The sequence below is a fragment of the Tamandua tetradactyla genome, chromosome 2, assembly GCF_023851605.1.
Source record: "Tamandua tetradactyla isolate mTamTet1 chromosome 2, mTamTet1.pri, whole genome shotgun sequence".
NCBI lineage: Eukaryota > Metazoa > Chordata > Mammalia > Pilosa > Myrmecophagidae > Tamandua > Tamandua tetradactyla.
The window spans coordinates 208785222-208806891 of NC_135328.1; the positions used below are offsets into that span (position 1 = coordinate 208785222).

The 21670-nt window shown below is 48.0% G+C and overlaps 1 protein-coding gene and 1 pseudogene across 15 annotated transcripts in view; one reads left to right on the forward strand and one right to left on the reverse strand.

Moving 5' to 3' along the window:
• The window catches only part of ARHGEF10L (Rho guanine nucleotide exchange factor 10 like), a 234397-nt gene that overhangs the window by 96825 nt on the left and 115902 nt on the right, over positions 1–21670 (reverse strand). For 6 of the 15 annotated variants that reach the window (XM_077151097.1, XM_077151096.1, XM_077151093.1 and 3 more), the window contains exons 1-3: positions 15440–15666; positions 9109–9294; positions 8208–8241 (exon numbers count right to left, since the gene is read on the reverse strand). In XM_077151097.1, coding sequence (XP_077007212.1) covers positions 8208–8241; positions 9109–9294; positions 15440–15488 — 269 coding nt within the window. In that variant the 5' untranslated portion in view covers positions 15489–15666. Of the gene's footprint in view, positions 1–8207; positions 8242–9108; positions 9295–15439; positions 15667–15724; positions 16042–21670 lie in introns of those variants that run through there. The other 9 variants (XM_077151086.1, XM_077151090.1, XM_077151087.1 and 6 more) reach the window with 4 other exon arrangements.
• On the forward strand, positions 12291–12611 carry LOC143674837 (small ribosomal subunit protein mS33 pseudogene; annotated as a pseudogene).

Sequence of the window (21670 nt, forward strand, 5' to 3'; positions counted from 1 at the left end):
TAATTTTTTAACAATAAAGTTTTATGGAAAGAAGAGAGAGGGTGACAGAAGGAGAGAGGAAGAGGAAGGAAGATGGATGAAGGAAAGAGATAAAACACATTCTAGGTAATCCTAAACAATGAACTGGGCAGTGTGGGTTCCCATGTACCCTGCAAGCACCCTTTGGGGCAGTGATCAGGAGCAGCTTGCCAACCTGACAGCTAATCCTTTACATCTCAGCTAATCCTCCAACAGCTCAAAACAATAGCTCCATCCATGGGTCTTATCTCACTTTGCAGAGAGGAAATTGAGGGTTAGCAGACAAAGTTCTAGGTCAGAGCTAATGGGTAGGTGGGGCAGGGTCCAAACCAGACCTATGTGGGCAAAGGCAGAACAGAGGGTCGGAAGACCGGTTCTGGAAGCAGACTGCCTGAGTTTAAACCCTGGCTCAGCCTCAATTTAGCTCTGTGACCTAGGCCAATGACACATCCCCTCTGCGCCTTTTTCTCATCTGTAAAATCGGGGTTATAATAGTGCCTGCCCCATTAGAGCCATGAGGAATAAATGAGACAAGACAGGTAGAGCTTCTAGAACCCAGCCTGGCACAGGCTAGGGCTGAGCACTAGCAGGCCAAGGGACCTGGCTACAGAGTGCACACACACACCAGGCACAGAAGAGTAACACACTGGCACAGAAAAGGATCTGTCCAGGTCACCCTGATGCTGGCCTGCTGCAGGCACTCGGTGAAGACGGGCTGGATGAAGAATGGAAGGGTGGAGGAAGCAGAGGGAATCTCAGGTAGTCAGCGGAGACTGGCCAGGGGCTGTGCCAGAGCAGGTTCCAGGCACACAGGGTGGGCAAACAGCCCCTGTCATGCACAAGTGGCTCCATCTCTCTGGAAATGTAAAACGGAGCCCATAAGAATTTCCTCTTTACAGGGTGATGAGATGTATTTCCTGTGGCTGCAGTAACAAATTACCACAAACTCAGTGATTTAGAACAACCCGAACATTCTATCTTATGGTTCTGAAGGTCAAAATGGGTCTCACTGGCTAAAGTCAAGGTGTCAGCAAAGCTATGTTTCTTCTGGGGGCTCTAACGCAGAATCCGTTTCCTTGCCTTTTCCAGCTTCTAGCGGCATCTGTCTGCCTTGGCTCTCCTGGCTTCTTCCTCCATCTGCAAAGCCAGCAGTGGAGCATCTTCCAATCTTCCTCTGATGCTGACCCTCCAGCCTTCCTCTTATAAGGACCCTGTGATTACACTGGGCCTGCCTGCATAATCCAGGATCATCCCAAGAGCCTTAACTCAATCACAGTTGCAAAGTCCCTTTTGCCATGTAATCAACATGCTCACAGGTTCCTGGTTGGACTGTGAAGGGAGGAGGGGGCAATTATTCTGCCTGCCATGGGTGTCATGAGGCTGAAAATGAGATGTGTGTGGACAGGGCTACATGAACTGTGAAGTCTGTGCACACACAGGCTATGAGCATTGCGCCACTTTTGTGTCAGGCAGGAGGGATACAAAGATCAATAAGGCAGAGTTCCTATCCCTGCAGAAGAGAGAGATGTCACAAGATACCTTAACGGGACATTCCATACAATGAACAGTACATGCGGACATTTTTCAGGGGTATGTGGCCTTTATACTGGAGATGCAAAGGGTCTGGGAGCCAAAGACCACAGAAGCCTTGCAAGCAGGGGTGGGAAAGGAGCAAAGGAGAAGAAATACAGCTTTGCCAATTATGGGCTGGTAAAGGGCCCGAGAGAAAGGTTTTCACAGAAATGGCCCCCATTACCCTCCTATGAAGGCCTTGGACAGGAGCCCCACTATGGGGAGAGCTGGTATCTGCCTGGTCTCAGGTCCCACACTGGCAGGGTGGAAATAAGATGCTACAAATGCTCAGAATTGCAGGAAAGGAGTGTTAAGACTGTTGTCCAGACTAGGGGTCTGCAACAATCGGGAAAACTATGAGGGATAATTGATTATTGACCTCCCCAAAAGGAATTTTCTCCAGGACCTAGGAGAGGTACTCCAATGGGCCTTATTGACCTGCCCCCACCAAGAGCCCCATGTCCCCCACTCACTAGCTTCAGAAGCTACAAGGCCACAACCAGGTATCAAGTGCACCAGGGATCCATCTCCATACTGTCTAAGCACGGCGCCCGTACCAGCCTCCCCCTGGCCTGATTCTGCCTTAACCTGATGTGTCCAGGGAGAGCCCTGGCCATTCCAGGAATCTGGCCGCCCCTTTCATCCCTCAGGCTCCAGGCTCAGGTGAGAGACACAGGCCAGGGGCAGCAAATTCCATCATGCCCAGATAGGACTAGGAAGTGGTAGTACAGGTAACCCCAGAAGGCCAATGAGAGTCTGCAGGGCTGCGGCCAGGAGCCAAAGCCCTGGAAATGCTGAAGCCTCGGGGGGCCTACTAGGAATGGCAAGAAAAACAAACTCCAGGGGAGCCAGAGTCCACAGGCTGGTGTGGCAGAGGTGAGAGGTGTGGGCCTGAGTCCAGGAAAAACACAAGAAGCCGGTGATCCTTGGCACACGTTTCCTAGCGACCACTGGGTGCTCAGGGCTGCTCTTTCATCCATGGCTCCCAGAGCGAGAGCTCAGCGTGCTAGCAAATGCACGGGCTTCCTGTCCATCGGGAAAGGGAAGGGTGCAAAGCTTCAATGGGTGGCTTTGGGGTCAGGCCCACCTAGCTCCAGCCCTGCCATGTACCAGGTCTACAAGATTCCAGGTAAACGTAAGTACAGGGAATCTTAAATACAGCATGAGATTTTGTTGGTTTGTCCAGACTAATGTGATGCTCTGATAAATCCCAGAGTAATTTGGACAGTGGGGGAATGGGGAGAAAGGGAGAAAGATTCAACTTCCCCATCGGAGAATTTCTGATACTTTCACAAGCAGTAGGGACAACAAATCAATCAATAGGCTGAGCCCTCAATCTTGGGATTCACCCCTATGAAATTTACTCCTGCAAAGGACAGACTAAGCCTACTTAAAATTAGGCCTAAGAGTCACCCCCAGAGAACCTCTTTTGTTGCTCAGATGTGTTCTCACAGTCTAAGCTGACATGGCAAGTAAACTATTGCCCTCCCCCGCCCCCCACATGGGACATAACTCCCAGAGGTATAAATCTCCCTAGCAATGTGAGACAGGAATCCTGGGATGAGGTGGTACCTGGCATCAAGGAATTGAGAAAACCTTCTTGACCAAAAGGGGGAAGAGAAAAATGAGAAAAAATAAAGTGTCAATGGCTGAGAGATTTCAAACAGAGTTGAGAGGTTATCCTGGAGGTTATTCTCACATATGATACAGAAATCCCTTTTCAGTTTATGGTGTACTGGAGTAGCTAAAAGGAAGTACTTGAAACTGTAGAGCTGTGTTTCAGTAGCCTTGTTTTTTGAAGATGATTGTATAATGAAATAGCTTTTACAATGTGACTGTGTCATTGTGAAAACCTGTGTCTGATATTCCCTTTATAAGGAATATGGACAGGTGAGTAAAAAATATAAATAGGGCAGGCAATGGTTGCAGAGTGGCGGAGTTCTCACCTGCCATACCAGAGACCTGGGTTCTATTCCCAGTCCCTGCCCACGCAAAAAATAATAATAATAATTTTAAAATAAAAAATACAGATTAAAAAATAAATAACAGGGGAAACAAAGGTTAAAATAAAGTGGGTAGATGGAAATATTAGTGGTCAACAAGAGGGAGGGGTAAGGGGTATGGCATGTATAAGTTTTTTCTTTTTTCTTTTTCCTTTTTATTACTTTTTCCAGAGTGATGCAAAATGTTCTAAAAAAAAAGATCATGGTGATGAATGCAAACTATGCGATGATATTGTGAGTCACTGAGTGTACACCATGTATGGAATGTTTGTATGTTAAGAATGTGCTTATATGTTGTTTTATCAATAAAAATATTTAAAAAAAAAAAAAGATCCCTAAACTCGCTAAGCCTTAATTCCCCACATGCAAAACGGGCATAATCAACCGTCCACATCTCATTGGGCTGTGTGTTAAATAAGCTCGTGGGCACATGGCATATGGCTTGGTACTGGCTGCCGAAACTGTCAGCAGCAACAGGGCAGGGGACTCTCACTGGGTGGTCTCGGGCTATTTGACCATCCAGGCACCCCTTCCTGCTGGCCTCTGCTTTGGCCCCTGCCAACTGCCAGGGTCAGACTCCAAGTTCAGCGGTCCTAGCTCCACACCACTGCTTTTCTCCTCATTTTCATCAAGACACTGAAAGTCACAGCCTTTTAGACCCCACTCGTCCTTCTAACCATCATTCCTTCCACAAGGATGTCTTCAGCGCTCATCCTGGACACAGCACTACTCCAAGTCCTGAGGATACGCAGCCAAAGATTAAAAAAAAATAAAAACCCCATCCCCATGGAGCTGATGGTAGGTGGGGGAGGCACACTATCCACCCACCCATGCTTACAAAACCTCTGTGTGGGGTGAGAGGCGAGGGGGTTCTTTTTGCTCTGCTCCCATTTTAAGGAAAGGAGCCTCACCCTGAATCAAACACTGGGCAGTGCCACAGCCTTGGCAGCCCCTCTTTGGCCACTCTGCTTGGCTCCCACAGGAGGTCTTTGGAACACTGCACCAACTGTTTGGAAAGCACAAGCCCTTGAGATCAGAGATTATCTCTCAACAGACAAAACTTGTGCTCCAGTAAACTCCCCCACTCACACACACACACGTACACACTCAGATCATTCACATGGAGCTGCTCACACTCTCCACCAGGAACCAAAGTATGAGGTCTGCCTCACAAGTAGAAGAGGGTTATTCTCCACCGAAGTCCTCTGCCACTCCTGGAAGCAGCAGAGGGGCTGAGCAACCGGCTCTAGGTCATATGGGTCTCAGTTCTAGTCTCTGTTCTGAACTGTACTATCTACATGTGACCTTGGGCAAACCACCTACGTCCCTGAGCCTCAACATCACCATCCGTAAAATGAGTAATGACAGTTGCTGCCTCCTAGAGATGTGATGAATAAACCAACCTCCATGCCTGTACACAGTAAACACCACTATCAACAGCAGCAGCATCACCATCATCATTACCATCATCACCATCATCACCATTATCATCATCATCACCATCATCATCGTCACCATCATCATCATCACCATCATCACCATCATCATCACCATTATCATCACCATCACCATCATCACCATCATCACCATCATCATCATCACCACCACCATCATCACCATCATCATCATCATCATCATCACCATCATCATCATCATCACCATCATCATCGTCACCATCATCACCATCATCACCATCATCATCATTACCATGACCATCATCACCATCATCACCATCATCATCATCACCATCATCATCATCGTCACCATCATCATCGTCACCATCATCACCATCATCACCATCATCATCATTACCATGACCATCATCACCATCATCACCATCATCATCATCACCATCATCATCATCGTCACCATCATCGTCGTCATCATCACCACCATCATCACCTCTCATGTCTCAGTGAGAGAGAATGCCCCACCAGTTAGCCAAGCACTGGGAAGGTTGCTTTTACCCAGCAGCAAGAGGAACGTGCTCCTTGTCATCACCACTCCTTGGTATTACTGAGCAAGGCACCCAGCCCTAAAATTGCCCCATGGGCCTGGGCCACAGCCCTTACCCAACACCAGCAGGTCTGGGGTAAACACCCATAGCCACCTGGCCATCGGCTCTTAGTGAGATAGCCAAGCAGGCCTGGCTCTGGGCCGGCAGATGAAGGGACAAGAAGTCTACATACCCAAAAGCCAGAGACTGACCCAATGCCCCACCCCTTCATCAGTACAGCTTCCAGATTGCCTGCCAAGGTCACCTGGACTGCCATCAGCCTCAGTCCTTGCAACCACCTACCTGTTAGGTGTGATTATATTTGTTGTGCAGAAGAGGGGAACGGGGTGGGGCTGCTGGCCCATGGTTGCGCAGCTAGTCGATGACTGCCTGATCCTAGGTCTGACTTCCAGGTATAGAGATGCTAGCTCCCTCCAAAACCAAATAGTAACCAGGACTCAGAATAATCACAGTGAATATATGCACCAGTCATTGGACTAAGCACTTTATATACCTCACAGAGCCCTGCAAGATGAGAATATTGATTGTCACCATTTTAACGATGAAGAAAATGAAGCTCAAGGACAGGAAGTCTTTTGCCCAGTGACACACAAGTTAGCAGTAGACCCAAGACTAATACCCAGCTCTGTGGGACTCAGAGTCCAAGCTCCCAGGCCCTCGAAGATCCAGCCCCACTCCCCACCTCGCCAGCCACACTCCTCCCTGCCCACTTACTGCTCACTTCCTCTGCGACTCCAGTTCACTACCTGTGCGTGGCGACCCGGACCCTGGCCTGCCTCATTTCCTCCCCAGCTGCAGCGGGAATGAGCATGAGGTCACTCTGAGGCCAAATCTCTGCCCAGCTCTGGGCAGTCACTCTATGTTATCAGGAGACTCCTGTCTCAGCAAGGACCAGGTAAGCAACAAAGCCGCAGGTCATTACCAAACCTCCGGACAAGGGCTGCAGAGCTACGCAGTGAGAAAAGGCAAAACATCTTCTGCTCTGAAGTTTGTTTTCTCAAAGCATCGCTTGTTTAGTGACTACCTTTGGGGCACTTTTTTTAATAAAGATTTTTCCCCTCTTTCTCTTGGATAACAAGGAGGAGGAAAGGGATCTGGATTGGTTATTCTTCCAGAGGACTCCAGAGTGGAAAATCACCACTCAGGGAAGCAGCCAGAACTGAAGTAAACAGACCCCCGAAAGGGAAGGCATGGAGCCTGGAACGATGTGTAGAGCGCTGGACAAGCAGCCAGGAGGCCAGGGCCCAGGGCCCCGGCGGGATCAGGGGCAAGTTGCAGCCCTTCAATCTCCACATATGTAAGATTGAGGGACTGGATTGGGGGTCTCTTAGGACGCCTCTCATAGCGCTGTCCTGTGGGGGGTCTGCCTGATGAGTAGAAAGGGGTTATTGTGCTCTGTTGGTGGTGAGATGCATCCCACACCAGCAATCCAGACCTGGGCACTGGATGCACAGGCCGATTCTGATTACTGTGATCCCACCCCCTAGGAAGTGTCCTAACTGGACTGACTGAGAACTTCACTCACGCCCTTAGAGACAGGCTGGGCACTCCACAGACCAGCCTCACAGCTTCCTCAAGAGTCTTCAAAGTGGATATTCTTATCTCCATCTCCCATGGGGAAACTGAGGTTCAGAGAGGCTCACAGACCACTAGGAAGGGGCTGAGTGGGTTATTTGAACCTCCAGAGTTCGCACGCATCCCCTGTGCCTCCAGACATGTCATTTGGTGTTTCTCGGTACCTACAAATACAAACAGGGCATTCCTGGGCACTGAGCGAAGCCCGGGAGGCCTCAGCTTCCATGGCCCCCAGGCCCTGAAGGCACAGTCCAGGTCAGAGGGGAGAGCAGACTGTCTGGAGCCACAAAGGGAACTGAGGCTAGAATCAGGGCCTGGACTGGGTGCCAGCCACAGTGCTAGGCGCCTCACCCAACAGTTCTGCCAGGGAAGAATCACAAGCCCGTTTTACAGGCGAGAAAACCGAAGCCCAGGGCGACTTCAATCTACCCACGGGCCAGGGGCCAGCGCTGGAAGAGGAGTAAGGCCCCGGCAACCACCCCAGAATCCAGGCTCCTGACCCTTAGAACGTCCTGCCTCTGAAGAGCTCCCAGGCCTAGAAGGGAAGAGCCTGCAGCAATACTAATCGAAGCGATGGTGGCAATGATGGTAAGAGCAACTGCCGCGATGACGACAGCCTGAGAAGTGTGCTGGACACTCCACGGCCATGTAGCTCTTAAGGACAACCCAATGGAGTGGGGTCTTCGATGTCAATCTTAGTTCATGGGACATGCAAAGACTGGCACCTGGAAGGTTCACATGACTTGTCCAGGATCGCACTGCTCACAAAGGGCAGAGCCAGGATTTGGAGCCAGTCCTGCTTTCCTGCTAGTGCACGGGCTGTGGGGCAAAACACAGGAAGAACTAACACAAGTTTTCGGGAGCAGACCCCTTCCTCCAGGCAAAGAAACCTGGCAAAATGCCTCTCCCCTAAGCCACGGATATGGCCCAAGACTTCTTGGCTCCCCTCTATCCTTTTCCCACAACCACTGCCAGGTCTCTCTTTTTCCAACCACCAAAGCAAAGGAAAGAGGGTCACTTACTGTGTCTGGGTCGGAGCAGCCGCTGGGTCTGGGTCTGCAAGAGAAGAGCAGAGGGAGAGTCTGGTCAGGCGGGAGGCTGGCCCCATGAGCTCAGCCCATTCCCGCCCCCTTTCCCAGCCACCCCGGGGGCACTAGAGACAGGGCCAGGCCAGCCTGGGTTCCTGCTGGGTTCCTGCCTCCCTTCCCCCAGGCCGGGCAAGAGCACCAGCCACTGTAGTCATTAAGCTCCTCTACCTGTCCTACCTGTACACCCCCCACCCGCATCGCCCACTTCCCAACTCCAACCAGAGCTAGCCCCCCCAGCCCCTACCCACAGCTTGTCAAGGAGCCCGTTGTACCCAAGCCTGTGGGAAGTTCCTGCTAATCCGGTCCCCAGAGCCTCTCCCAGATGACAGGCTCTAAGAGCCAGAAGCTGTCATTTAATAGCAGCCTTATCAAGGCCTTCCTCCCCACCCCCTTCACCCCCACCCCCACTCCCCAGCCAGCAGTTCCCCCTGGCAGCCAGGGGAGGGGACCTCGGGGAGGCTGGTCTCCTGGCTGGTGGAGATCCTCTGGGAGAAGCTACCAGAAAGGCCTCCAAAGGCACAGCTCTGGGCTGCAACTGTCTCCAAAGCAAATCCAGCCCAACCACTTCCATTTACAAGGTGCCAAAGCGGGCCAGATGTTGCAGGATGTTGCAGGAATGTTATGAATCTGGAATTCCCAGGGAGAGCTATGGAATGCAGCTTCTTCCCAATGGCTTCTCCCCTCCTGCTTTCCGGGGACAGCGGAAGGGGTTACCACGTCTCACTGGGAGTCGGGAGCTTAGAGAATGGCTTCGCCCTGCTCTCTGAACTCCCTCTAGCCCCAGAGGCTGGGAAACTGGGAAACAGGGTGGGGATGGTCTCCCAGAAAACCTCACCAGTGCATGGGGCGGAGTCAAAGAGGATCAGCGGAGGGTCTGCATCCTGCTGTGCAGCAGCGCTGGGGGCACCTGGGCCCGCACTGTTGTCCTCTTCGTCATCACTGTCATCAAATTCAAAGGCCTCTCCAGGGTCGTCCTCCGCCTGTGGGGAGGGGGCTGAGGTTCCGGGAACCAGCTGATCTCCTGAGAAAGGTGTGGGTAGGAAACAGGAGTTAGCCAGGCTACAGGGTGGAAGGGTTTGGTCAAGCTTGGAGGAGACTGGTCAGGGCTAGAACCTGGAACCCGGTGAGGAGCTGGGGGTCTGAGGGAGAGGAGTTCAGAGACCATTAAAGCCCTGTGAAGGCCAAATGGCCCTACTAAGCTCCTCATGGTGTCTGTGGTTGGGTTGGATGACTAAGCAGGTGGGCAATGCAAAGAGGGAGCAGGCCAGCCCCCATGTGAGTGTGTGCGTGCGCAGCTGCACCTGAATGTATGTCGTTCTTTTTCCAATTTATTTTTGTGAGCAAGGCGACTGCTTAAATACATCTGCACGTGTGCATATAGGCACACATGGTCATGTATATTGGTGAGTTTTGAACATGTGCAGATGAGATCATAGCACACATTCAAATAAAGTTTGGCATGCACATCGGAATAAGATACAGCTACCTGAAGAACACTGAGCTTGAAGCATGTCAGTTTACAGGTGTCAGGGCACAGACTGGTAGGAGCAGAGACAGGGCCCCAGCTCCCAGTGTAGAGGTCTTCCCCACCAGGCCTCGATCCCTGCCTCTCCCCTCCTGGGACAGCCCCTTCATGGCTGCATCCTCCTGTCAACCTTCAAAGCTTTACTCAAGCAATGAGGTCCTCCCCAGCCTCTTAGGCCCTTGAGTATTTCTTTTATCCATTCCACAGACTCATTAAGTAGTCACTTCCCATTCCCCGTTCCCCCTAGACCCTGGCAATGATTAATCTCTTTTCTGCCTCTATGGATTTGCCTATTCTGGCATTTCATATAAATGGAATCACACAATATATGGCCTTTTGTGTCACTTTTCTTTCACTTAGCATCATGTTTTCCAGGTTGATCCACATCATATAACAGGTATCAGTGCTTCCTTCCTTCTTCTGGCTGAATGATATTCCATTGTATGGCTAGACTACATTTTGTTGATCCAGTCATCAACTGATGGACACTTGGGCTGCTTCTACCTTTTGACTATTGTGCAAAGGTGCTATGAACGTTTATATACAAGTTTTTGCTTGAACACCTATTTTCAATGATTTGGGGTATGTACATAGGAGTAGAATTGCTCGGTCACATGTAGTTATTTACTTTGTACTTGCTTTTTCTGACTCCCCTACTGGCCTCGGCTCCCTAATCTGCACCCTGGGGACTAGTGAGGTTGATGTGAGCATTGGGAGGTTGAGCAGGGTTTTTATAGCTGCACTACTGACATTTGGGGCAGGGCAGTCCTGGCTGTGGGGGCTCTCTTGGCACTTGAAGATCTTTAGCAGCATCCTCTACCCAATGGGTGCCAGCAGGACCTCCCCACAACTGGGACATCTAAAAATGGCCCCTGGTGGCCAAAACTGTCCCTGGTTGAGAGTCCTTTGGTGCAGGTGTAACACTCAGCAGGAAGTACACATAAGTGCTACAACAGTAACACCTGTTGTTGAAAGTACTATACCCCTCCCAGCCTGAGATTCTTAATGACAGGATTGTCTAGTCCATCTCAAGGGCTAAATAAACATTAGATGATTGAGGAGTGGATGGATGAACATGGAACAGAGAGATGGAAGAAGGGATCAGCAAATGGACAGATTGATATATCTGATTCCAGCAATCTCTGTGAAGAGAAAAATCCAATCCCTCCCCCACCATGACCTGGGGGTTCCCAGAGGAAGACAATGAATTCAAGGGTCCCTTTCCTCAGCTGCTCTACTGCAGTAGAAGCCCAGAGCTTGCCCTTGCTCCCCAGGATAGGGAGTCCCCACCTTTCACTCAGGGATGAGGACCGGACAGAGCTGATTATGGCAGGGACCCAGGCCCACACCTGGGAGCTCAGATGCCATGAGACATCATCTCCTAGGTATACTCCTTTGCCCAAGCTCCTTCCCCAAGAGTGAAGAAGCAAACACCTACCAGGAACCTAAATTGTGCTCCACCTCCCCTCACTCCCTCTCCCATTAGTACAATGAGGTCATGTAGATTTTGAAAGGAAAAGTGTTGCATCACAACCCTATAACCCATAAGTTGTGGACCAGTCCGGAGCCCAGGGCTACCTGAGTCCGTGTTCTATTCTCTTTCCACTGAGCGCCACTACCTCCCAGAAGTAGACTGAGTCCCTGGATGCTCTGTCCAGTGATGAAGAATTATGGGATAAAATACAGGGATTCAGCGGAAAGGCGGATTCGGGGTTTTCAAATCACAGATATCAACCCATTAATGGTGATAAATTAGGGGATACCAAGTCAGTATTTTGTTTTGTTTTTTAATTGCTTATTTCAGGTTTTTAAAATCTTGTATTATACTATTAGTAAAATAACATTTGAGATCACATTTGACACTGCTTTTGCCCCTTTTATAGCTCTACATAAATACACAGATATAGATACATGATGTGTGTACAGAATCCTCTCCTGCTGTCCCCTTGCTCCCTCCACCCAGCCGCACTGGTCTCCCTGCCATTCCTTGAATGTGCCAGGCGTGTTCCCAACATTGTAATTTCCATTCCTGGGCCTCTCCCTCCTTCAGGTCTTTCCATTTCCCAGCGAAGCTGCCATGATCCTCCTTTTCACCACTGCACACACAGCTCTCCCTCTAAGCCTTGCCTACTTTATTGCTGTCATTGGCACTCACTGGCATGGGACATGCTGTATGTCTTACTTATTTATGTGGTCTGTCTCCCCCTAGAGAAAAGCCTCATGAGGGCAGGTGTTTTCATCGGCTTCATTCGGTGTTATACTTTCAACATCCAGAACACTGCCAAGCCTATAGTAGGCACCTAATAAGCACGTGGTGAACACACACATACACTCCCTGTCATCGTGTAAAATGTCGTTTCTTATTATGGGTTGTGTGTGTGTTTTTTAAGTTTGACAAATACTGGAATAGGACAGGAACCTTCCTTTCCAGGAAACTGGCATGTAGGAGACAAGGTCAGGGACAGAGACTTTTGTTCCTTGCTGCTCAAGAAATGTCTTCACTTTGAGAATATGCCTTGTGCATGATTCGTCTGAGTGCCCAGCTATTCAGTGAAACTGCCAGACCCACTGATTCCAAATCCATGAAAGTAGTGGAACTGCTTAGTGAACAGCCTTTGACTAAGAGGAAGGAGACTTATGACTGGTATCCAAATCACAACACTTATTTTGCCCTCATGGGGATACCCCGTTTTCATGGCCTCTACAGAGATGAGCATCAAGACTTGAGAGATGAGCAACTGTGACTAAAGAAGCTCTGTGGAAAAGGGAAAACAAGAAAAAGAGAAGAGAAAAGAGCAGCAAAAAGGAAATAGCGTTGGTATATCAAGAGAGAAAATTTCTTCTTCAATGACTGACAGCAGAAGAAAATGCATTTCTTGTTTCCCCACACTTCGGAGGATGTAAGCTTCCTGAATCGTAGGCTATTTGGGAGAACACAATCTCCACAGTGAAGTCCAGCCCAGTTCAATCGTGATTGCTTTCTTTAACACGCTCTAATTCTGCAAAAATGTTTTGGCCTTGGTTTCGTAATATGAGGTTTACCTAATTCTCTAAAGAAATGAATACATAAATTATTATTTAATGTCTTGTTTGGGGGTAAAGATGGGATACTGGAGCAGTGGAGGGGGGAATTCATTAAATGAGTATCCCGCAGTTTCAAAAAAAAAAAATACTGGAATAAATGGCCACAAGTCACTACTCACAATTTGGGGGAGTGGTGGGGGGAGGCAGTGTCAAATACCTGCCCATCCTGATTTAAGGGCTCTTAACCCTTCAGGGCCCTTTGCGCTTGAACAATGAATCTGCTGGGCAGGTGGGGTGGGGGTGGGAGATGCTTGCAGGGGCAGGGACATTGCCTTTACACCTGGATGGCATCATTACAGTGGCTGAGGTTTTAGTATCAGCCCACCTGGGCTAAGACTCCATCTCCCCCATTTACTAGCTGTATGAGGGTCAAGTTATTTCACCCCCGGAAGCTTCAGTTTCCTCATCCGTAAAATGAGGATAATAATAGATATGAGCTCACAGCATCATTGATGGAATGAATTAACACACATAAAGTACCTGGCGAGAAATAAAGTGCTCACTAAATGTTAGCCCTTCTTATGACAATGATTCTGTTTATCAGCAGCAGCATTACAGCCTTGAGTCATAACACAGACCTGGGCCCTGGGTGAGATGGGCAGTCCTTTCCCACTCACAGGACAGGCCCAGCCCCAGGTGACAACCCCATAGGCTGTGTCCAGGGGGCTCAGGTCACTTTGTAACTTTCCTTTTGAAAGTACAAATAGCTTAAGTTATACATGAGAACAGGTATTCACATGCCAATCAGCAGTTCCTGGCAGCCTCTGTGCCAGGAGGTTCAGGGGAAAATGAGATACGGCCATGGGTGTCAAGGAGCTCATTGCCAGGCAGCAGAGGCCAATATATGGCTAAAGACATAAAACTCCAGCCACCGCATGGAGGTGCAAGAGAGGAGGGGGCTGTGTGCTCAGTGGAACTTTGGGGATTACTTGGGCAGGAAGCAGTTGTAAATTAGAGCCTTAAAGGATGAGCAAACGTTTGACAGGTTCAGATGGAGGGAAGGTATTCCAGGAGGAGGTAATGGCAGAAGCAGAGAACAGCAAGTAGCCCAGTGGGGCTGAAGATGTGAGCAAGGACAAAGAGGGTCATGAGACATTTGAAAGGGTGTTTGAGGGAATCCTGTACTCAGGAATTTGAATTTTATTAGATATGGCAAGGGAAAGCTCTCAGAGAATCAGAAAGTGACAAACAGCCAGGTGATGCTAGCCAGGAAAATTAGATAGAGCTGGAATAATCAGTGTCCATCAAATGTTGATGGAATGGAACTGATTTGATTATAAAAAATCTTCATCCTCCCTGTCCAGGTTTGGCCACTTGGTGGGTAGGAGAAAGGGAGCAGGAGCCAGAGCGGGGGCAGCCTGGGACCCAAGGAGACAATCATGAGTCAGGAAATGCCTTTGTCTCCAAGAGCCCATCCCCAAAAGCAGCACTCCATCCACTCCTGAGATCTTTAGACCCAGGCAGTAAGACACGGCTTCTTATCAAAGGGAAATTCAGGAGGCCCACGCCTGGGTAATTGAGAGCTGAGCTGAGTGAGCCCCTCCCAACCATCTGGACAGGTGGGGTGACGGGAGCAGACCACTCATGTCTCTGATGTTCCTGGACATGCCTAGCCTTCAGGAGAGCCAACCAAGGGAGCTCAGGAGGTAGGGGACCCCAGAAAGCCACCCATCACCACCCACTGCCACGGAGAAGGCAGGTCCTCTATACAGATCCCACCCTCTGGAGGAAATGACTCACCTCAGCTCTACCCACTCTGCCCATTCTGTCCTGCCAACACCCTACGATGATAATACCTCCCATTCATTGATTGATTGCCACACATATATTTAAGCCTTGCGACAACACGGGAAAGGGTGCTATTACTACCCCACTTTTATGGATGATGAAACCGAGCCACAGAGACATTAAGTCATTGAAGATCACAGTATAAGTGGCAGGGCCAGGATTAAACTCAGATCAGGCTGGTGATGAAGCCCTCATTTCTAACCACTCTGCCCTTCTGCCTCCCCTAAAGGTCGGCAAGAGGAGGGGAAGCAGAGGCCAGGTGGGTGAGGCCTGGATTTTCCACGGCAGTGTCTCTGAGGCCCCACTGCTAAGACTGCCAGATAAAACATAGGACAATGAGCTGAATTTGAATTTCAAATAAACAACAAATAATTTTTGAGTATAAGTATATATTTTTCTCTTTTTGCTAAATCTGCACCCCTACATTGATAGACAATGCAACCTCAGTGGAAGGAGATGGATGACCCGAGACCCCAAACCTCAGTTCCCCAACCTCAATTCATAAGCTTCAGCCCCCAAGCTGGCTCTGCTCATCTCTGCAGGGGATCTTAGGGGAGAAAAATAAAGAATCAACCCTTGTCCAGAGCCTACTCTCTGAGGACATTTTAAAGGCAGAGAAGCTAAGGCAGAGGGGCAAAGCCTCTTGCCCAACGGCCAGCAGAGCCAGGAATCACAGCCAGGTCAGCCTGGCTCCAAAGTTAGTGTCCTCCCACTCCCCGGTAGCCACCGTGACCCCTTCCGAGGAAAAACAAGCAGGAGCAGGAAGTACCTGGGGGTACGGTACCGTTGGCAGGCTGTGGAGGGTTGGAGGAAGCCATCAGACAAGGTCCGGCTCAGTCCAGCACTGTCCCAGCCGCTCTCCTGTGAAAAGGCCAGAAATCCAGTTAGAGCTCAAGTTTGAAGTTTCAGCCATAGAGAGGGGCTACTGGCCCATAACCTGGGCTCTCCAGCCCACCAGTTCCTACACTCCTTTTCCCAGCACCTCCCAGAGCACAGGACAGCCCCAGGAAGGCCCGGCCTCCACCCTACATAAATCATTAACCCGCAGAAAAACCTGCAGCTGCAGAGCTGAACTCCCATCCTGCCTGAAAGTCGCAGCTGCCACCAAGCCTTTCTCTCGCCCAATGCCATGGGACTCCCAGAATCCTGCTGGGTCCAGCCAGAACCCACACCCCCATCTCCCCTCTGGCTTTGGGTGACACTCCTGCCCAGAGACCAGGATTGTGCACAGGCCCCGGATCCAGGGGCTGGATCACACACAAGCCATTGTGGACGTGGCTGGACACTTCCTCCTGCTGCGTAGTGGCCAAGGACTCCCTCGGAGCTGGCTGCTCTCATCAGCCCCCTCCTTTGGCCCCGCTAAAGGCCACTCTCTCTTTGTCTCTCCTTATCCTGCTCCACAGGATTAGCCAGCTGGCACAGGGCTGGGCTTTGGCACATGGGTGGAGGTGAAGCAAAGACCTGCAGGAGGCCCGTGGTGAAACTGAGAGCACACAGTTTTTACGCTGGAGGCAGCCACCACCCTCACCTCGCGGTGGGGTCTCACGCAATCAAGGGGCAGTGTCTCTGTGGGCTTCCTGGGCCCTGCAGCCAACCTTGCCAGATGACCTCTGCCAAGCAGTCAGGGAGAGTTCTCCCCACTCCCTACTGCCACCCCTGCCCCTAATTCTGAGTGAGGGTCTGTCCCCTGGTCTTCCCTCAAATCTAATCTATCCTGCCACACACTGCCTGTGTGTCTTTTTTCTTTCCCCTTCCTAAAATCTTTGTGTTTATTTATTAGCTTTTAAATTAAAGCATATCCACGTAAATGGAAATACTAACGACAACAAACATTTATACAGCACGTACTATATCTCAGACATTGTTCTAAGCACTTTACGAATATTTAACACATCATATTCAAATCATAGATGGGAAAAATGAGGCCCAGAAAGGTTAAGTAACTTGCCCTAGATCACATAGCTAATAAGTGGCAGAACTGGGGCTCAAACCCAGGCCCTGGGGCTCCAGAGCCTATGCTAATTAAGTAACCATTATGCTCTTGTGCCTCTTGATAGTCAAACAAGACAAAAGTGCACACAATGAAAAGCAAGTCTTCCTTCTCCTCAGCTACCCTAACCCACCCCCACCCCCAGGCCCACTATTTTCTTAAGAATCCTTCCAGAATTATCCCATGTATGTGGTCATTTGTATGTCTGTATAAATGCCTCATTTCATTCAGAAGGAAGCAAACTGTACCCACTGTGCTGTAACTGCTTATTTTCCTTAATGAATTTTCAGTGATCATTTCATAACAGTATATAGAAATAAACCTCGTTTTGTAATGGCTGCACAGTATTTATTAGCTTTACCACAATTTATTTAACCAACCCCTATCAGTAGACCTTGGCTGTTTCCAGTATCTTGTTCACATACAGCCTTGAGCATAGGGTCCAGTGAACCTGTAGGGCCCATTCCTGGAAATGGCTCTGCTGAGTCAAACTGGAGAGCTGCCATTTTCATCCTGAGTGATATTACAGATGGTCCCACTGAGTGTGTGATTGCACCTCTAGCCCCACACATAAATTCTCAAGACTAATGTTATCTTCAGCAAAGGGTTTGGGAACACAACCCAAAATGCCTGCAAACCCCTCAGCAAGCTCCTGCTGGTCCCGCCCATCTGTGGGCTCCCAACAGCTGCGTGGGTCTGCTCAGCCTTTCCCTGGGGGCACTTGTACCCAGCTGGGGAAGGGGGCAGCACAGAAACTTAGGCCCATTTTATCGCAGGGAAGGGGAGGCACTTCATCAGCCTCATGTGCAAACCACTCCTTAAATACCATTTGTTGATAATGATGAAAGAAGCTGCTACTTCCTCTTGGGGCCAAAATCCACCATCCATTCTTTCCAGACCAGAAAGTCTGGTGTCTCCCTTTATTCCTCCCCCATCAGAAACTGATTCCTGCCCTGTGTGCCAAGCCCAAGGCTTTCCCTAAAAAGGAAGGGACACACTACCCTTTACGCAACCTAGCTCTGTATGCATTGTTCCATATAATTCTCCTAAAACCCCATCTTACAGATGAAGAAATGGAGGTTCAGAAAAATTATGATATGTCCAAAGTCACAGAGGCAAGGAGACAAGGTAACAACGCTAAGATTCGAACCAGGGGGCTGGACCTCAAAGCCTCGTCTCTCTCTCTCTTAACACACAGCCGCCCTGGACTTCAGGGCAGGAACCTGGGAGGCCTCTGGTGCAGGCTAATCTGGGGCCACAAGATCCTTGGGGCTCAGAGAGCAAGAATACAGGCCAGCAAGCCTCACCCTCATCCACAGAATCAGTGAGCCTCTAGGGTACCATTTTGCATGCACTTGCCACTAAGTCCAGAAGAATGGGGGTAAGGGAGTGGGGATAATGGCTCAGGGATGCCCCTTACCACTACTAGAGACCCTCATGGCACAGCAGTTAAGAAAAAGTTCAGGCTCTAGAACGATACTGCCTGGGTTCCACCACCTTGTAGTTTAACCTTACCCTGGGGCCTCAGTGTGCTCATGTGAAAAATGGGGATCAAAAAGAATCTACCTCTACAAAGTTTATATTTTGGCTAGTGTAGTTCCTAATATAACGATAAGTATATGGAACCTTGAGTAGGGCATGAGATTTTGTAGGTTTGTCCAGAATGATGCCCTAATAAATCCCAGAGTGATTTGAATTGTGAATAAAAAAGTATTTGCAAAGTCCCTTTGGGGGAATGGTGAGAAAGGGGGAAAATTCAACTTCCCCAAGTGGAGAATTCTTGATATTCTCACAAGCAGAGGGGACAACAAAAGCAATAGGCTGAGCCCCCAATCCTGGGGTTTGTTCATATGAAACTTAACCCTGCAAAGGATAGGCTAAGCCTACTTAAAATTAGGCCTCAGAGTCACCCCAAAGAAACCCTCTTTTGTTGCTCAGATGTGGCCTCTCTCTCTCAGCCAACACAACAAGCAAACTCACTGCCCTCCCCTTCTCTACATGGGACATGACTCCTAGGGGTGTGGACCTTCCTAGTACAACGTGGGACAGAAATCCTAGAATGAGCTGGGACTCAGCATCAAGGGACTGAGAAAACCTTCTCAACTGAAAGGGGGAACAGTGAAATGAGACAAAATAAAATGTCAATGGCTGAGAGATTCCAGAGTGGAAAGGTTATCCTGGAGGTCATTTTTATGCATTAAATAGATATCACCTTTTTAGTTAAGGTGTAATGGCGAGGATAGAGGGAAGTGCCTGAAAATATAGAGTGTTCCAGTAGCCATGTTTCTTAAAGATGATTGTGTAATGATACAGCTTTTGCAATGTGACTGTGTGATTGTGAAAACCTTGTCTCTGATGTTCCTTTCATCTACTTCGTTGACTGATGAGTAAAACATATGAATTAAAAATAAATAAATAATAGGGGGAACAAATGTCAAAATAAATTTAGTAGATTGAAATGCGATCAATGAAAGGGAAGGGTAAGGGGTATGGTATGTATGAATTTTTTTCTGTTTTCTTTTTATTTCTTTTTCTCAATTGATGCAAATACTCTAAGAAATGATCATGATGATAAATATACAACTATGTGATGATATTGTGAATTACTGATTATATATATAGCATGGAATGATCATATGGTAAGAATGTTTATGTTTGTATGTTGGCATGTTTAATAAATAAAATAAATTTTTAAAAAAACATAGGATTGTACAACAAAAACAATGAATCCTATTGCAAATGAAACCATAGTTAATAGTATAGTTATAAAAATTTTCTTTCATGAATTGTAACAAATGTACCACACTAATGCAAGGTGTTAATAATAGAGTGGTATATAGGAACTCAGTATTTTATGTATGATTTTTCTGTAAGTTCACAATACTATAATAAAGAAAAACATGAAATTAAAAAAAAAGAGCCTACCTCATAATTTTAAAGTATTGGCAAAGTCCCTTGAGGTATGGGAGAAAAAATATGGAACTATTAAACTCTACCACAAGGGAACCTCCTGATACTGTGTCAAACATTAGCAACCCTGTCAACAGGCCAAGTCCTTGATCTTGAGGCTTGCTCTTGTGAAGCTTATTTATGCAGCAGAAAAGCTAAGCTTACCAATAGTTATGCCTAAGAGTTACTTCCAGAAAACCTCTTTTGTTGCTCACATGTGGCTCTCTCTCTCTAAACCCAACTTTGCAAGGAAAACCACTGCACTCCCCCCTACGTGGGACATGACATCCAGGGGTGAAAATCTCCCTGGCAACATGGGACATGACTCCCAGGCCTGAGCCTGGCCCAGGGATCAACAATGCATTCCTGGCCAAAAAGGGAAGAAGAAGAAATGTAACAAAATAAGGTATCAGTGGTTAAAAGAGTTTAAATAGAGTCAAGAGGTTATTCTGGAAGCTACTTTTAATGCACAGTTAAGCTAGATATTCCTAATTGCCAGTTTGCCAAACCCCAACCAAAACCATTCCTGTTAACTCTAAAGAACACTTAAGGCTCTATCTAAGATTCTACAAAAGTTTCACACACTAAGATTACTTTCCAGAAACCTACAACCTCTAGATGGTTCCTAGGCCAGATAAGTACTGAAATCCAGAAGGGCCAGCCTCTCCAGAACATCAACTAGTTCCATTCCCATCCCATATTGCTGATACCCCCTTCCAACATGAAAAACTTAGAATGGGTATAGCCCAAATACCCCTCAAGATTGGGTAGGAGTTAACAAATATGTATGACTGCTGAATCATTATATTGATATTTCTTTTAGTTTCCAGTGTCTTGGAGCAGCTAGAAGGAAAAACCTAAAAAATTGTGGAACTGTAACCCATACCAAACTCTGAAATCTGTCCTATAACTGCTTGTTACAATGCACATAAAAATTTATTGCTCTTTTGTATATATATATATATATATATATATATATATATATATATATATATATATATATATATATATCACAATAAAAACAATTTTTTAAGTATCTACCTCATAGGGTATTTGAAGTTAAATGCACACAATGCTGTTAGAAAGATCCCGGGCACACCCTGACCTATCGCTGTCATCAACACATCCTTGGTCCCCAAGCCCCAGCAATCAGCTCTATAAGGGACATAGGCCATTTCACAGGTGCTACAATCCAGGAGCCAGGCAATAGGTGTGAAAGTGCTAAGCAAACAGAGGAATTACTTGGCTATTTCCTTTTCTTTTCAAAGTCTTCCTTGAACTACACGTGGTCAGGAAATTTTCAAGGCGTGAGTTTGGTCCAAAAGAAATGCACAGTGATGGCCCTGAAATAGGGCCTCTCTCTGAAAAGAGATCCAGACCCTGCCTGCCAGAGGGTCTCTGGTGGTCAGGCTAGTGAAAGGGAGTCAGACTGAAAAGCAACAGCTACCCAGCAGAGTACAGAACATACACAAGAGGACTCAGGCTATGCTCTGAAAAAGTACAGGGAGGAAAAGACCTGGAAGAAAATTCACTAAAACACTGACAGCGCTATGCTTGGGTGGTAGGTTAGAGGAGATTTTTCTTTGGAAAATTGGGGATGGAATCGTGGTCCCCCTCAAAAGACATGGTTGGGACCCAACCTCTGGTCCTGTGGGTGTGACACATTTGTGAAAATGGCCTTTGAAGATGTTATCATATAAGGAGTGCCCAAACCGAATGATGGCTGAAGTCCTTCTGAGCAACCAGAAGCTGGAGAAGTTGACACAAGGCACGTTGCCATGTGTCAGAAAGGCCAAGGAACCCCAAGACTGCCAGCCAGCCAGAGGATACCAACCCTGGGAGGAAGCACACCTCCTAGCCTCTGAAACTGTGAGCCCATAGATTCCCAATGTTAAGCCAACCCAATAGATGGTATTTGTTTCAGCAGCTAAGAAATGAATATACGTGTCTTTCTACTTTTCAAGATTTTTCAGGTCTTCAGTACAGGAGGCAAAATAATGAGGAAAAACAAAAATAACCACTCTCATTTTTAAAAGATGATAACTACAAAACCACAATAGC